Source organism: Heloderma suspectum, chromosome 6 (genome assembly GCF_057233095.1).
Source record: "Heloderma suspectum isolate Gila_16-S chromosome 6, 16-S_ref, whole genome shotgun sequence".
NCBI classification, from domain to species: domain Eukaryota; kingdom Metazoa; phylum Chordata; class Lepidosauria; order Squamata; family Helodermatidae; genus Heloderma; species Heloderma suspectum.
In genome coordinates, this window is record NC_139463.1 from 51,220,943 (window position 1) to 51,238,443 (window position 17,501).

The 17,501-nt window shown below is 52.1% G+C and overlaps 1 protein-coding gene across 1 annotated transcript in view; it reads right to left on the reverse strand.

The window, feature by feature from the left end:
• Window positions 1-15,857, reverse strand: part of NPC1L1 (NPC1 like intracellular cholesterol transporter 1) — a 32,076-nt gene extending 16,219 nt beyond the window's left edge. The window contains exons 1-5 of the mRNA XM_084804309.1: window positions 15,795-15,857; window positions 11,648-13,173; window positions 11,077-11,177; window positions 8,446-8,618; window positions 2,698-2,826 (exon numbers count right to left, since the gene is read on the reverse strand). Coding sequence (XP_084660435.1) covers window positions 2,698-2,826; window positions 8,446-8,618; window positions 11,077-11,177; window positions 11,648-13,173; window positions 15,795-15,857 — 1,992 coding nt within the window. The remainder of the gene's footprint in view (window positions 1-2,697; window positions 2,827-8,445; window positions 8,619-11,076; window positions 11,178-11,647; window positions 13,174-15,794) is intronic.
• Between the last annotated feature and the right edge of the window lie 1,644 nt (window positions 15,858-17,501).

Here is a 17,501-nt window from a genome sequence, read left to right on the forward strand (position 1 = left end):
CCTTTTTAAAAATTGATGTTACATTGGCCATTCTCCATTCCTCTGGTACAGAGGCTGATCTTAAGGACACGTTGCATATTTTGGTTAGAAGATTAGCAATTTCATATTCGAATTCTTTAAGGATGGATACCATTTGGGCCCAGTGATTTATTTACTTTCAACTTGTCAGTAAGGTTGAGATTTCGTCTTTTGTCACCGCTATTTGCCTCAGTTCCTCAGACTCCCTTCCAGAAAACATCAGTTCAGGCACAAATATCCGTCCTATATCTTCTGCAGTGAAGACAGATGAGAAGAATTCATTCAGCTTCTCTGCAATCTCCTTGTCCTCCTTTAGTACTCTTTTAGCTCCAATGTCATCCAACAGTCCAACTGCCTCCTTAGCTGGTTTCCTGCTTCTGATATATTTAAAGAATTCTGTATTGTTGGCCTTGATATTGTTAGCGATAGGCTCTTCAAAATGCTATTTTGCATCTCATATTGTCTGCTTGCATCTCCTTTGTGCAAGCTTGTGCTCCCTTTTGTTTTCCTCACTTGGGCAAGACTTCCATTTTCTGAAGGAAGCCCTCTTTTCTCCGTTACCGTCCTTGACACTGCTCGTTAATCATGCCAGTGACCTCTTGGACTTGGCGCTACCTTTCCTAACCTGCAGCATACATTTTAGCTGAGCTGTTATTTTGGTTTTGAGTACCCTCCAACCATTTTGAAGGGATTTAACCCCCTTGACTTCCCCATCCAACTTCCTTTTGACCAGTTCCCCCATTTTAGAGAAGTTTCCTTGTTTGAAATCGAGTGTGACTCAGCTGGACTTCCTGGGCAATTTCCCACTTAAATATATAAAATTTGATAGCACTGTGGTCAGTGTTTCCAAGTGGTTCAACAACATTCACATCTCATATTAGGTCCTGGGCGACACCACTTAGGATTAAATCCAAGGTCGCCTCCCCTCTGGTCCTAGGGCACAATTGTTTAGGGCATCAAGAAATTTTAACCTCTTTGTTGTGACTGGAATATGGATTCATCCAGTCAATGTAGGGGTAATTGAAGTCACCATTATTACAACACTTCCTTGTTTAAAGGCCTCCCTGATTTCATTTTCCATCTCAAAGTCACCCTGAGCATTCTGTCTGGGGGACAATAGCACATTCCTAGCACTAAATTAGTTTTGGAGCCTGGTACTGTCACCCACAGTGCTTCTGTGGAAGAGCCTACCCATTTTAGGTGTTCTAGCCCGCTCGACACTATGATCTCTTTGATGTATAGAGCAACACCTCCTCCAGTACGTCCTTCCAGTAGAGTTTGTATCCAGAGATGACCCTGGAATGCCCACTACATCCAGGTTCTCCTTTAATGCCAGGCACTGCAACTCTCCCATTTTGGCTTGGAGGCTTCTAGCATTTGCACAGAAACACCCGTACAAGGTGTCTCTCCCCAGATGTCTCTGGCATGTGCATCTTCTGCTACAGCACTTAGGCCTCTTTGATTGGTTATCATGTCCCACCATATACTCATGGCCTATTTCCTCCCCTTCTACATTTGGGCAAACATTTTCATCTTCATCCCCTAGGGATGATTTAACCTGAACCGGATGCTTCCCAGCTCCTGTCGGCTTTCCCCCAGGGTTGAGTTTAAAAGCTGCTCTGCCACCTTTTTATGTTTAGCGCCAGCAGTCTGGCTCCATTTTGGTTCAAGTGGAGCCCATCCCTCTGGTACAGGCCCGGCTTGTCCCAAAACATTCCCCAGTGCCTAACAAATCTGAACCCCTCCTCCCTGCACCACCGTCTCATCCATGCATCGAGACTCTTCAGCATCGCCTGTCTAGCTGGCCCTGCACATGGAACAGGTAGCATTTCCGAGAAAGCCACCTTGGTGGTCCTGGATTTCAACCTCCTACCCAGCAACCTAAATTTGGCTTCCAGGACCTCACAGCTACATTTCCCCAGATCATTGGTACCAGCATGGACCATGACCACTGACTCCGCCCTTACACTATCTGCTAGGCCATCTAGACAGCATGTGATGTCCACAACCTTTGCACCAGGCAGGCATTCACCATGTGGTCCACATGCCCATCACAAATCCAGCTGTCTATGTGTCTAATGATTGAATCTCCCACTACCACAAGCCCCCCTTCCCCCAGAGGCACATCCTCTGTGTGAGAGGATACTTGCTCATCTTCCGAGGAATGGGTCCCATCTGGATCATTTCCCTCTTCCTCAGAATGACATCCTCCTTCCCCGAGACCCCCATTCTCCCTGGCCACAGAGGAGCTGTCATCCAGGAAGTGGGACATGGCTACTAGGTCCCTGAAGGTCTCATCCACCAATCTCTCTGCCTCTCTTCTTCAGGTCAGCAACCTCTGCTTCAAGGGAACGGACTTGTTCCTTGAGAGCCAGGAGCTCCTCACACCAAGCACATGCCTACGACTTCTGAGTTGGCTGCCCCCAACATTTAGAATGTGTTAGCGCAAGATTCCTGGCCTCTTCATGAGGGGCCACAAAGGGTGGGCCACTTTCCCCTCACAACCAAGCCATCTCCTTTGCGGAAAAAGCAAATGGCTCATGTGGTCTGCATCTGCATCCCACCTTTGGCCTGGAGCTGATGCTCTGGCGGGTGGGGGGGGGGTCTTCTCCTATGCAGAGGAGTCTCCCTGGCTGCCAGCCTGGTCCCCTTCCCCTTGCATGTGGCAGCCATTCATACCAGGATGCTCCTGCAGCTGGAGTAGTCTCCTAAGGCCAGTGCGATGTACACAAAGATCACCAGGTAGCTGACAGCAAAGATGGGGAGGTCTTCCCAGGTAGTGCGGCTGATTTCATCCTCCAGGGAGCGCTGCAGTCATGTGGCAGGAGGGGGCGGAGAGGGAACAGCTCATTAGGTATTGGCAGGAGGAGCACCGTTCAGTGGGCCGGGCCAGCCCATCGCTGGGTGGTTGGTTGGCTGGTTGAAGCTGCCTTTCGTGGCAGTGTGGAATAAAAATTAAAACAATAGATACAAGAAGCACTAAGGAACAACAGGCTTAGCTACACAGTCAAACAACCAGTGTTTATAAAGTATGTAAACTACTTTAAAAGACTGGGAGAACAGAAAAGTTTGACTGGTTCCTAAAAACTTAAAAACATCAAATACATGGATTTAATCAAACATAATATAAAAATACCACCAATTTTATAATAGAATAAAGCTGGAATAAAAACCAATATAAAAGCAAGCAGCAGCACAATGTTTTTAAAATATTCTAGCATATATATACCATTATATATATTTAATGGGAGGACTAAAAAGCCTGAGAGAATAAAAAGGCCTCACCTGGTGCCAAAAAGAGGACACTGCAGGTGCCAGGCAAGGTTCCCTGGGGAGGCCTTCCATCTCAGAAAAGGCCTCGTGTCATTTGGTGGGGGGCCTGTAGAAGGGCCTCTGGAGATGAGCCTAAGGTCTGGGCAGAATGATATGGGAGGAGACAGTCCTCCAGGGAACCTGGCCACAAGCCACCGAGGGGTTTAAAAGTTAATACCAGCACTTTTATTTAGGCCTTGAGACAGACTGGAGGCTGGTGCAGGTCAAAGGGCAGTGGCATCACATAAGCGCATCAGCCAGTCCCCATCAGAAAGCCCATTTCCCTGTTCTGGACCAGCTGATGTTTTTTGCTGGTTTTCAAAGGTAGCCCCATGGATAATGCACTGCAGAAATCCATGAGGTTGCCAGGGCAGGGATAACTGTAGCCAGGCCATCTCTGACCAGAGAGGGTCATACTTGGCATATCAGCCTGTGCTGATAAAAGGTGCTCTTTGCCACTGGGGCTGCCTTCTATAAGAATAGTGTTTATATGGTATTTTTCTCTCCCTACACATGGCTCTCAAAGTCTTCTTACCTATCTCCTGTCATTTCTTCTCCCCTTCCTCTTTCACACTTGTACCCAATTGCCAGTTTCTTTCATCTCTCCCTCCTGTTGCTTTTACATTCACTTCCTCCTATAACAGCGTCCCTCTCTTATCCCCTTCTTTCTTATGCTGAGTTTTTTTTTTTTTTTAAAAACATTATTATAAAAAATATTAGCCTTGTGCTCCCTGCCTATGCATGGTGTGGCCATGGCACAAGGTGGTCAAGCAAAGAAAGACGGGACAGTCCAGAGCAGAGACCCACCTGAAGGTTGGCTGGGACCTACTGGTGGGTCCTGGCCCACAGTTGAGAAACCCTGCCCTAAGGGATTCTCTGAAATTGAATGTGGCCCTTGGGCTGAAAGAGGTTCTCCACTGCGGCTTCAGGGGGAGGGCAACCTCCTCCCGAACAGGCTGAACACCACTCATCTTGGGAAGATGAACTGCCCGCTAACAGCACCACATGTCATCCAGACTGTGTTCCTGTTATTGACCCTCATCCAGTCCCTTAGTGCACCCAGACACTGATTCAGAACACCCACTGCCTCACCCGGATTTGATGAAAAGGAAATGCAGAGCTGGGTGTCATCTGCATATTGGTGATACCTCAGTCCATATATCTGGATAACCTGCCCCAGTGGTTTCATGTAGAATAGCATGGGAGATAAAATAGAACCTTGTGGCATCCCATGGCATAACTGCCAAGGCACAGAGCAATAATCCCCCAGCACCACCTTCTGGAACTGGCCATCTGGGCAGGAGTGGAACCGCTGCAACATAGTACCTCCAACTCCCAGCCCATACAGCCTATCCAGAAGGATACCATGGCTGATGGTATAAAAAGCCACTGAGAGGTCCAAGAGAATCAAAAGGGGCACAGTCCCCTTGTCCCTGTTCCAGTGAAGGTCATCCCACAGGGTGACCAAGGCAGTTTCCATTCCAAAAACAAGCCTGAAGCCCAACTTAGAGTGTCTGCAGGTAACCAGGAACCACCCAATTGAGCAACTTGCCCAGGAAGAGGAAGCTGGCAACTGTCCTATAGTTGCTGACATCTTCCATGTCTTAAGGCCTCTTCAGGAGTGGCCTAATTACAATCTTGTTACCACTCCCTCTCTCATAGCCCAGTACCGTGTCCACATCTTTGGCCTCAACAATTGAAAGCCATCCAATAAAACTAAACCAGTTGTTGCTCTGGACTAATGGAACTGCATTAAATGTGCTGTCCAAGTTGTGACAGATATGGGTGACCTTAGCCCTGTTCAGGTGTTCGGTTTCTAAATTGCATGGAGGGAGCCAGGGATGCGCACTCCCTCCCTCCCCCTCCGCTCCTGACCTCCCCATGTTGACTGTAAAGATCTGCAGAGGATGTAACTGTGGGCACATGAACATGATTACAAAGCTCTGTGCAGTCAGGAACCCTGATCAGGCATGAGGAGCTTTATAATGACATGGATCTTTGTACCGGCAATCATTTGGATGAGCTGTAGACCTTCCCTGTTGACACAGGAAAGTAAAGAGTGGAGCAGGGCAGCCGGGGCATTTGTCCCCAGCTCCCTCTACACTTTAAAACGGAATGCCTAAATAGAGCTTTTACCTCCAACATATTGTGCAAACTTATCACAAAGGGTTCCACCAACTCTCTTCCTGGCCCAGGTCGCAACAGGCCACAAGCCACTCGGGAGAATTCACTAGATGACATCAAAAAGATGCAACTGTGGTGGAAAAGAGCTCCCTCTTTGCCACACCTGGCACCACAGAGTAGGCTCAGTAAGGGGCTCCAACCTATGTTTGGTCAGACTTGGCGCGCACACCCTCCTGCTGCGCTCTAGGTATCTTCCCGCTTGCTTCATTGCCCTCAGCTCAAGAGAATATGAGGGCTGGGCCGGGCTCTGCTCTGCGGGGAGGGTGCGCGGGGCCAATCTGCATGGGGCTTCGACTCCAGTTCTGCTGAGTCTTTAGATGATCAAGGCCCTCTCCATAGCAGGTGCGCTTGTTCAAGCTTTAAAACCTGCGTTGCGGCAAACTCGTTTTGTGCCTGATGTCTCTGTCGCCGCGGCTTGAACGTACTTGGTGTGACCAGAACTGCTCTCAGTGTGGGCTGCTGGGAGCAGCACTGACTGGTGGAAGGGGAAGGGGTTTGGGGAGAGCAGAGGGCTCAGCATGTCTGCCCTTTGCCCAGTACTGGAGCAGAGGGGTCGGGAGAATTCCTCTGCCTGTTGTTTTAAATATTCATTGACTGCCGGGAGTGGGGAGGGCTGTTGTGAATGTTCGCTGGGTTTTTTTTAATGGCTAGTAAATGTTGTTATGATATCTGTTTCATCAAGTGAGTGCCTTTTGTGTTCCAGCCTTTAGCGTTCCAGCCTTTTGCGTTCCAGCGCAGGGGGCCAGAGGGCAAGCAAGAGCGCAAGCAAGCGAGCTCCTTGCCATAAGTCACAAGAGAAATTGCGCTGATGATGCAAAGGAAGGAAGTTGCGGGTGGGCTTCCTTCGGCAAATGGCTTGGCTGTTGATTGCCAGCCAGAGGTCAGCACAGCTGAGCTGGGAAGAGAGGGGAAAGAGAGAGCTGGGAAAAGAGAGGCTTTCTGGTTGGTTGGCTTTGGTTGTGGCAAACCAAGAGAGGGCAGACATGAAGGGAAGTGTTTGCTAAACATGCCTACTGAGAAGAAGTAATCCTCATCCATTGTACTTCACTGAGCCCAGGAGTGAGGAGAGTGGTGGGCGCAAGCCTCTGCCCATGCATTGCCCTGCCTATGCAGCTTATGACATCCATTCTCCTCATGCCCACCCAACCCTGGATTAATGTGGTTTCAGGGGCCCTTTGGCCCCGGCAAGCAGGCTTTTTTATGTATACATCAGATTACTGACTGTCTGCAGCTGGAGAAGCAAGCCTGAATAGATGAAAATCCAGATTTAAGCAGATAAACCATTAACCATTTCATGAAGCGTTTCCCTGTGGATGAGCCCTTGGGCGTGATTGTGTCAACTGCCTGAATCCTTTCTGTATTCTTGAGAGTGACCAGGGCTTCGATGGATGCACTAGACATACTAGCAGGAAAATCTCCCAGAGCCCTCTGGATCCATCAAATCCATTGGTGTCTGTGGGTGGACCATTTTAATAAGTCCCCCACCCTTGTAGGCAGGGAAGACTGAACTTCACTAGGAACTGATCTAACCATGACAAGGAGATAGACGTTAATTCCCTTATGTTCAGATCACGATCCACCTGCCCGATCAAGAGAACCAAATCAAGAGTGTGTCCCCCTACATGTGTTGGGGAGATAACATGTTAGGACAGCCCCATAGTTATCAGGGCAGCCATGAAGGCCTAAAATGCCCCAGATCTGGTGGCCTCAGCATGGAAGTTGAGATCCCTCAGAATCAGCATCCTAGTGATTCTCAACACCAAGTCCGAGACCACCTCCATCACTTCAGGCAGGGAGACTGATGGGCAGTGGGGTGGATGGAACAGCATAATCCCTGATCTGTCCCAGCTACCCAGCACTGAAGACTGGCACTCGAATGGACAGGCATCCTAAAGAGGGGGAGGGGATTCCTGTACACCACAGCAATCTCCCCCCTCCCTGACCCTGTGGTTGATGCTGGTGCTGCAGTGAGTGCCGAGGAGGGCACAGCTGGGAGAGACTAACCCCTCCCAGTTCCCCCACCCAGGTCTCGTCATGCACTCCAGGTCCTCCATCCACAACTGTATCTCGGGGGTGGACCAACAGAGTAGGCGCCAGGCCTGCCCTCTGAGGAAGGAGTTCCTTAGCCAGGGCGCCACAGCTGGAACAGCCCTCTCCCTTGTCGCTACCTGCTGTGGCTCTGGAGGGCTGCAGTAGAAGACCGTGACATCCACACCTGTTGATGTGGGAGTGGCCTTTCCTTGGAACACCGGCCCCTGCACTGTCCAGGCCTTTCCAGGTCAAAACTGACACATTGTTGGCCTTCCCTAGTGAAGGGACCCAAACAGCCCTGTTAAAATGGTGCTGGCCTGCCAGACCCAGCCACGCAGTCATTCACATCCCTAGTTACCTCCAGCTGGATTGCTGTGATTCTCTTCACACGGGGCTGCCCGTGAAGACAGTATGGAAGCATCAGATGAACTAAAATGCTGCTGCTGTCTGGTGGTAGGGGCTAGCAGAAGAGATCACGTTATGCCAGTTCTATGTCTTGTTCACTGGCTGCTCATTTATTTCCAGAGACAGTTCAAGCATTGCCTTTTAAAGCCTGAAAGAGTCTGGGACCAGCGGAGTGTCTCCGCAATCACCTCCTCCCAGACAGTTCTGCTTGAGAACATTGCTCAGTGCCTGAGGCCCTCCCTGTGGTGCCTGCTGGGGCAGAGGGAAAGGGCCTTTCCCACAATCCTGCCCAGATTATGGAATGCTGCCCCCAGAAAGGCTTGGCTTGCTCCCTCACTGCCAGCTTCTAAATGGACTGAAAACTCTATTATTTTGGCAGGCACATTTCAGTCGATTTCCCTCCCATTGTATCGATTTCCCTCCCATTGTATCTCCTTCCTCTTTCTGCTACTTTAATTGCTCACTGAACTATGAGAGGATCCATGCATCTCATACCTCGGCCATGTAGGCAATGGTGTAGTTGTCAGCATATTCCTGCTGGAATTCCCGCAAAATCTTCAGGAATTGCTCCTCCCACAACATCACAAAGTCAGAACGCTCATCACCGGAGGGGAAGTTGTTCAGGGAGAAGGTCAGGATGAGAGCTTGCGATTCCGAGTACTCCTCCCCTGTGGGGCAGAGAGAAAGTCACCGAGAAGCCAGAGGACGCAGAGCCTCGGCAGGCGGTCAGATCCCTGCAGCCCCTTCCGCACAGCCCCTGCCTCTTCTCCCTTCACGGCTGGAAAAGCCCAGAGGTGCTTGGCCCTGGCTGTGGAAGCTGCCTGCGCCCCGTCTCCAGGCCAGAGGTTGGCTAGGGGAGGATGTGCCATATCAGCCGGAGCAGGAACACGTTCTGAGCAGCATCCCCAACACTTGCACCCGGCTCATCTGATCCAGTCCCTTGCCCTCCTTAGCACGATAAGCCAGGCAGCCATCCAGGGAGAACCTGCGAAAGCTCCGCCAGCGAAGCTGGTCTCCTGCTCATGGTCTTGCCCCAGGCAGGGGATGCATGTGTAAGGGCCAGAGCCCCCTGCATGGAATTTCCTCTGGGGCTGAGCATACGACTGAATGCCATGGCCACGAGTGCTCATGGGACCCTTGGGGGCCGGGTTTTTGCCCACTAATAGCACAAGCTGCCTGCACTTTGCCAGGCCAGAGCTGAGCCAAGTGCTCTTGTGACCCAGTGCTCACACCACAATATTGTAGCAGAACTGGAATGGGGTGGAAAGGCTCCACTTCAGCCTCGCAGAGAAAGAGCAAAGCAGCCGACCTCCGCCAGAGACGCCAGGCCAGCACGTGCCTGTGAGGGCTATGCAATGGCCTGAGCATCACCCCGGCTGAGCCTGTGTTGGCTGTTTCCAGGAGTATCTCTCCTTCCTTCCCTCCATAGCACCTGTTTAACAGTTGAAACCTGCCTGAGGCTCCCTCCAGGAAAGCGCTCGACTGGGAGTATGTTCCCTTGTGTGTTAATAAGGACCACTTACTCTCCCTTGCATCAAAACTCAATTCATAGTCACAAGTCACGGAGTCAGTGTTGCGGTGGTGGGACTGGCACCCTTGAATCCTTTTAGTCTTCCAACCACAGGGTGGATATGGCCCTGGGAGTGCAGATACCTGCATTGCCTTGATTATAGTTCTTAAACTCGGAGGTAGGGATCAGAGGTGGGACTTGGGACATGAAGTGCTAGGAATCCTTTGTCCCCCCAAGAAATCTCATTGCAGACTGTGAGGGAAATCTCATCTCTCTCTCCACTCCCTTTTAGTTCCTGAAGAGCCTCACTGACACATGCCCCCCCCCCCCACACACACACACACACTCTGATCTTGAGCTGCATAGAGTCAGGTCAGGTGTATTTCTTCTAATATCTACAAGGATAGGTACATCCCTTCTCCCCAGCTGGCCAATTAATCACCTGAGACTTGACTTCTTTGCTTTTCCTTAAGATCTGATCAGGGTTTTCTATCTGTTGCCAAGTTTTGTTGGCTCCAGGGAGATAATGGCTGCCTTGCCCTCTCCAAAGTCTGAATGCCCGCAGCCCCTCACTGAATGGCTAGCAGTCTTCCCAGCTCCCTTCTCAATCTCTCCTACCCTTGGGCACACTGCTCCCAACCTTGCCTCTCTTTGCAGCAATTTCCAGTCTTACTTGCACACAAACTACATTTCCCGACCCGTATTTCCTCCGGAACCCTCTCCCCCGTAATTGCGACACCACCACCCTAAGACTCTCTAACTTGATCAGAACTGTGCCCATCTTCTGCCTCCTTCCATAGTGAGCCACCCACACTTTCCTGGCTTACCACTAGTTCACATGTGCTGTGTTGGAGTCTGTGATATTTTGAACTTGTTTTCCCATCTAAACACTTTTAAATAAGCTAACCCATTTTTCCAATGTTTTAATTCTTAATAAATGGCATGTTATGCTTCTAAAAATCCTGTCTCTAGTACCAAGGTGTCCACTTCCAAGTGGCACTCAGTGACGTGATGTTAAAAGATCCCTCACACATGTGCTCAGCTTGGGTATAGGAAGTGCATGCATGAAGGTCGACCAGCACATGCCATAACACTCTCCCCCCACACAGACCCCAGAGTTTTGCCAAGCTTTCCTTTGCCACAGTGCCTGGAAACACTGGACTAGAAGGGGGCCTGGCCTCTCCTGGGGCCTCCCCTGGCGACACCTTTCCCTTGTTTCTCTCCTGCCTGGGCCCAGGAGCTGTCAGCACAAGAAGGCACGGGGAAGCTTTGCAGCAGTGGGGTGAGTAGGTGGATGCTGCTTTCTGAAGGCAGAGCTGGAGCTGTCTTAATCTCAGTTTAAAGGAAGCACAGCAGAGAGCCTGGGAGAAGGAGGAACGCTGGATGAGCAGTGCTGGCCATGTCCACCAAAATGGCAGGCTCCTTCCCCTACACTGGGGCCAACATGCTGCAGCATCCATCCTGCCATCCCTTCCTGCCCAAATTCTGCTGCCTGAAGCCACCTGCATCACTTTGCTAAGTAGGAGGGCCAACCCTGGGAAGGAGATGGGAGAGACTGCAAATGCCAGCATGATTTTGCAGTCGCTGGTCTCTTTGGGGAAGATTGCACCTCCTACCTGGATAACCCCCAACAGCCAGGAAGGGGAACACAGGTGCTCCGTAGTCTGCCATACAGCTCAGCTTCAGTGCTGTGATGTCTTGGAAAGAGAGTGGTGAGCTGAGAGGAACAAACACACGGTGAGGCATGGGGGGGGGGAGCCTCCTCCATGGCATGCACCTTCCTCCTGAAAACACACTAGAAACATCCCCAACACAGGAAGCTGCCTAGACTGAGTCAGACCATCAGCTCGTCTTGGCTAGGCTGACCGGCAGGAGCACTCTGGTGCTTGCAGAAGTCTTCCTCAGATGCTGGGCGTGGAAGCGGGGCCTTCTGCATGCAAAGCCGCCGAGCTCTGGCTGGTGGCAGCGCCATGCGCGCGCTCGCGGAGTGGCCCCGCCGGACACTCCCTCTGGGCTGCTTTGCAAGTTTGGCCAAGAGGGAGCAGGCAGTGGTGAGGAGGCAGGGCTGCCCCCAGACCTGGAGTCAGCAGCACAATGAGACCCTGGTGGCCCCCCGCCCCTGGCATGAGCAGAGCATGTCCACCCCAGCCCCAGAGGAGGAAAGCAGACCCTGAAGCTGCCACTCACTTGGTGCAGTAGAGAAAGTGGTCTCTCCAGTCCACGGTGCCAGTCTCTCCCCCCTGCGTCTGTGTGGCTGTCAGCTCCAGGTGGGTGTGGTTGTTCTGGAAGTACTGCAATGGGCTGTTAACACAGCAGTCAGAGAGGCTGGCATTTTGGGGGTTCAGGGGTGCATAGCAGATATCTTTCAGGGAGATATTGCCATGCTTCTCAGACCAGACCTCGATGCTTTGCAACCTTGTCTGCAGGTCCAGCAGGTCCAACAGCACCTCCTTGGAGAGGACCCCACCAAAGGTCTTCTTGCCCAGGATGAGAGAGTCATAGGTGTAGCTGGGATGGCGCTTGGCTGTCAGGATGACCTGGTTGGTCCTGAAGAAAGGCCCAAAGTACTGCTCATAGTAGGCTTTCTCCTGCCGGGCCAGGCTGTCAGGGGAGGACCAGAGCTCCACCGGGTCTGTGGTGAGTTGGAGAAAGACCAGCCCAGTGGAGAGTCCTGCCACCACCACCACTGAGATGGTAATGACTGTGATTGGATGAGAGGCCACCAGTGAGCCCCAGTTGCTGAACGTCCTGACCAGGAAGCTCTGGGTGGCTTGGCTCACCTTCTCAGAGACCGTCGCGCTCTTCAGGCCCTGGTCCTTTGGCTTCTCAGGTGAGGACCAGCTTCGCCACAACAAGAAGGACACCAGCAGCAGCAGGAGGAGGCAGAAGAGAAGGGAGCACACAAACAGGACCCCATCCATGCCCCCCACTTTGAAGGATGGGGGCGCAGGTTGGGGAGCCAGGTTGGCTAGGCAAGACTGGGGGCAGTCTTGGCAGCTGCACCTCTCCCCACTCCCGTTTTTCACCGCCTCGCTGCACTTCCAGGCAGTGCCATTGAGTGGCACGATGCCCCCCCCGACAGCTGCACTGCCATCCGGCATCAGCTGGAATGCGATTGCCAAGGGAGCCAGCCCGTTGCTCACGTCCCCCTGGAAGTCCAGCCATCGCTGGCTGTTGCATGATTTGGCCCCGTACTTGCCACACATGGCACTGATCACGTAGCCACCAGTGGCTGGCAGCCGGACGGCCTCACAAGAGTTGTAGGATTCATTAGCAAAGCGCTCGCTGTAGAAGCACTGATACTCCAAGACGCCTAGCTCCTGGCCACCCGGGGTGGTGCGGCTGAAATAGCGGGTGACGTTGGTGAAGAGGCTCTGGTCCGGGCTGCAGACGTTCTGGCAGTAGATGTTGGCAAAGTTCTCCACACAGGCTGGGCAGCGAGACAGCACCGCCTGGGAGAGCTCAAGGCTGGCCTGCAAGGCTCGCAGCTGGGCCTCGGAGCAGCAGGCACGGGTGGCCCCGGCCCCTGTGAAGAGCATCGGGCAGACAGCCTTGAGGCGGCTGAGGTGGGAGCCAGAGAGCAGGCGGGCTGGCGTGTTGGAGATGCACGGCACCCTGGACGGGATGAGGCTGGCATTGATTTCGGGGTTCCTGCCACAATCGCCGTAGAAGGAGCAGTATCCGGGCCGGTGGATTTCTGTCGGAGCAGCGGCCTTGGTTCCACAGGACCCCGAGGGAGGAGAGAGCAGATCAGCGGGCCAGAGGGCTGCTGCAGGGAGACCCCAACCCTCTTTCCACACTCCCAGGAGACACTCCCAGCTGCGAGAGGTGGGTGGGCGATGACCCAATGCCTCCCCCCCCGGTTCTGATCCAGCTGCCCTCAGAGCTCATTCAGCTTCAGACGGGGGAGAACTGTGAAACGCCATGAGTATTCTGGGCTGGTTGAAACAGCGGAGCCCTCGACTGCTTGTAGCGTCTTCTGGAAGGACGGGGCGGGACCAGCGGGGCATTCTCCGTGACTCTAGGACAGGTCCCGACCATGACCCCCCTCCCCAAGGCCCTACAAGGCAGCCTCCCGCAACCTGGGGCCCTCCATATGCATTGGACTGCAGCTCCCGTAAGTCCAAGTCAATGGCCATGCTGTTTGGGAATAATGGGTGTTGCAGACCAACACATCTGGAGGGTGCCGGGGAGGCTGCTATGGGGTCTCCAGGGCACAATCACTCCCAGGTTCTGCCCATCCTCCTTTTCCCTCTTCTGTCTTCAACTGGGGCCCAGTGTGCCTCAGTCCTGCAGGGCCCCTGGAGGCCAATGAGCAAAGGCAAAGAGAGAAAGTCTAAAATGGCTCCCAATGGCCTGAGCAGAGGCCTTGATGGACCTCTTTCTCCTTCCTTTTTAAAATGCACATCCCTTCCTTATCTCTGGATGGCCCCATTTCACCACTGTGAGAGGCACAGGACCCAGTTCACTAGCAGTCGTGACAAATGAGACTGGCAAGTAAACGTCGCCGTGCGGAGGGCTGTTATTCGGCACACCAAACCAGGCAAGCGACATAATGGTCCACACTTAGATAATGAGTTAATTATTCGGGTAGAGGAGGAGGGTTCTGGGGTGAGCGAAAGGAGGGGCACCACATGAAGGGAAAAAGTCAGCTGGCGAGCACTAGCGCAGGGCTGGCAACTTGTGGCCCTCCAGACATTTTGGCTTACAACTCCCATGATCCCTCACCATTGGCTAGGCTGGCCAGGGCTGATGGGAGTTGCAGGCTGAAACATCCGCAGGACCACAAGTGGCCCACCCTTGAATGAGTGGGAAGAAGAGCTGAAGAGAGCAGCGGGAGGAGGAGGGAGATGCAAAAGGGACGCCCGAATGGAGAACGAGAAGAGCAGCAGAAACGACTGGACTGAAGAGAGCAGCCCCTTTCTTATGCACGGCGTCCCCCACGTCAGTTTGCACTCACTTCTCTGTGCAGCTTTTTCCTGCTTACCTCTAACTTCATCCCAACATCTGGAGATTGCGTCTTAAAAAAAAAATCTCGTCTCGTTTTATTACAATTGGGCAGTGCGTGTGTCAGAGAGAGAAAGAGAATGGATGACCTCTCAGTGCTTTGGACGTGGGGGAACACGTTGGGCTGGGGCCAATACGCGCAGCAACTGCCCGCTCCTGCTCTCTGGTGGGAGAAATTCTGCACATGCCATTTCCCGACGCCCTCAGCATTCCTAGTAGCCCACTAAACAGTAAGTGAACCTTCTTTGTGCCACTTTCAAAATGCGGCGCTTTCCCCCCTCACAGATGGCTAGCGGAAGCCCGTCTCTCTCCCTCCAGCGTGATTACTGCAGGTGCCTGCCGGGGGCGGGGGGGCAAATTGGTGAATTGGTAGCTTCGCCTAGTTTTGTATGTTGCCAGACACTTCCAAGAAGGTGATGAGAGACAGGCACGTATTCAGCCTGCTTTGCACCAGCTGTGCTAGTTGCCGTTTCGCTTTTGACGTTCGAAGCCCAACCTGGAAATCTCTCTCTCCCTGTATGGACCTACTCACTAGCCAAGATCTAGTTCACTGGCCTCACTGTTCGTGCCGTCTTTGCAACGGGCTTGGGTGGGATTGGAGTTGGTTATGAATATGCGCAATTGCCTCATATGTGTGGAACGTCCTTCCTGAGGAGGCGAGGAAAGCCACCTTGGTGGTGTTTCTTGGAGGGGGTGTAAGGCATGCCTCCTACATCAGGTTTTGGGTTGACAGTATTGCTTTCTGAGTCTGTTTCAATTTTATTACATTGTTAGTTTTAAATTGTATTTTTGTTATTGGAAACCAATTTGAACTTCTCGATAATAAATGACTACCCATCTAAATAAATAAATAAAATTCCTGATGTTCCCAAACAATTCATAGCTACAGCACCTGCTTTCTATGGACAGCTGAAACCAAATCTAGGAATTTTCTAGCAATAGGATTGACCCAAATTTTCATTTGACTCATTTTATATACCAGCAAAAGGCTACACTCAGAGTAGCATCACTGAAGGCCATAGGGCTGTTTAAGCCATACATGGATCTCAGTTTCTCCAGTTGCTGGAGGCAAAGACAGCACCTGCCTGCTCATTTTGCTCAGGAGTCAAACACAGCTTTGATCAAATCCTGCAAACATCCAAGTCTTACCCTGAATAACATTTCTTGCAGCTCTGAGTTATCCCAGGTTAGCCTAAAGAAAGCAGTTTCCAAAGGAGGATCTTGGCGGAATAGATCTCAAGTTCCCTGTCGCTTGAAGCCCCGAGGCCCTTCAAACAAGTTCTGTGGCCTGCCCCTCCTGAGACAGCTCTTCCCCATACCCCACAGCTTTACTCACCAGGCCCAGCTTGGCCCTGACCAGCACCAAGGCCAGCAAGACAGTGCTCAGCATCCTGGCAGCTCTCGATTGGAGGCAGCAGATTCCGCCAGAGAAAAGGGAGCGCTTGTGCCGGCACAGCCAAGGAGTATGTCCTCACTCCACCCAGAAGTCCTGGTCTGACAGCTGGAAAACCAATCCGGCTGCACCAGGGCTGTAAAATCCCAGCTATCATTAACCGAGAGACCACGCTGGGCTCTCCCTGCCGCTCCCAAGGTAGCTCCCCATTAATTTCTGGAGCCGATGTCTCCCTCAGCCGATGTTGACTGGGCCTCCCGGGGACAACGCCTGCATCCCTCACTCCTCTCTGGGCACCCTGCTGCTGTCTGGAAGCATGTGCTGCCGCTGGGCAGCACCTTGGCAACTTGCCCTCCCTCCATAAAGAGACTTGGTGGCCCTGTGGCAACAACAGCACCTTCAAGCGATGAACTCATTTGAGGGCTGCAGTGCAGCCATGGCCACCTCTCCCCTGTTGACTTCATTCCCCGCCCCACGATTTCCTAGTTCAGGCACTTGAATCCATCAGGATCCACTCTCGTTTCAGGACCCACTACACCCCCCCCCCATTGTAAGGATAAAAGAAACTCTCCATGCCGGGGGGGGGGGGGATAGTGGAATCCTAAGAGCCGGAAGGGGCCTCCCAGACCAGCAAGTCCAACATTCTGCTGACGGAGGGGCTGCCTGGCCACAGCACCCCAGAAAGGGGACCGTGCAGCCTCTGCCGCAGAACCTTGAAAGGAGCGTGCCCTGAGGCAGCGCGTCCCATGGTCAAACAGCTTGTGCCATCAGGGTGTTCTTCCTAATGTATAGTGAAATTATTTTGTTTGCTTTTTGTAATTTGGACTCATTGGTTCAGGTCCTACCCTCCACAGCAACAGCAAACAATTTGCTCCATTATCTAGGAAAACATTTTGCTCCATTTTCTTCTCTTCTGCAGGTTAAACTTATCAATAGGACCTTCTCAAACTGGGGAGAGGTAACGAGTGGGGTACCACAGGGCTCAGTCCTGGGCCCACTGCTTTTCAACATTTGTATTAATGACTTGGAGGAGGAGGTGCAGGGAATGCTGATCAAATTTGCAGATGACACAAAATTGGGCGGGATAGCTAATACCCTGGAAGACAGAAACACAATTCAAAGTGATCTGGATAGACTGGAGCACTGGGCAGAAAACAACAGAAGACATTTAATTGGGATAAATGCCAAGTTCTGCACCTAGGAAAAATAAACCAAATGCACAGTGACAAGATGGGGGATATGTGGCTCAACCACACGACAAGCTAGAAGGATCTTGGAATTGTTGTCGATCACAAGCTGAATATGAGCCAACAATGTGATGTGGCTGCAAAAAAGCAAATGCTCTTTTGGGCTGCATTAATAGAAGCATCGCTTCCAAATCCCGGGAAGTACTAGTTCCCCTCTACTCAGCACTGGTTAGGCTTCATCTGGAGTACCGTATCCAGTTCTGGGCACCGCACTTTGAGGATGCAGACAAACTGGACAGGGTTCAGAGGAGGGCAACAAAGATGATCAGAGGACTGGAAACAAAGCCCTATGAAGAGAGACTGAAAGAACTGGGCTTGTTTAGCCTTGAGAAGACTGAGGGGAGATATGATAGCACTCTTCAAGTACTTGAAAGGTTGTCACAGAGAAGGCCAG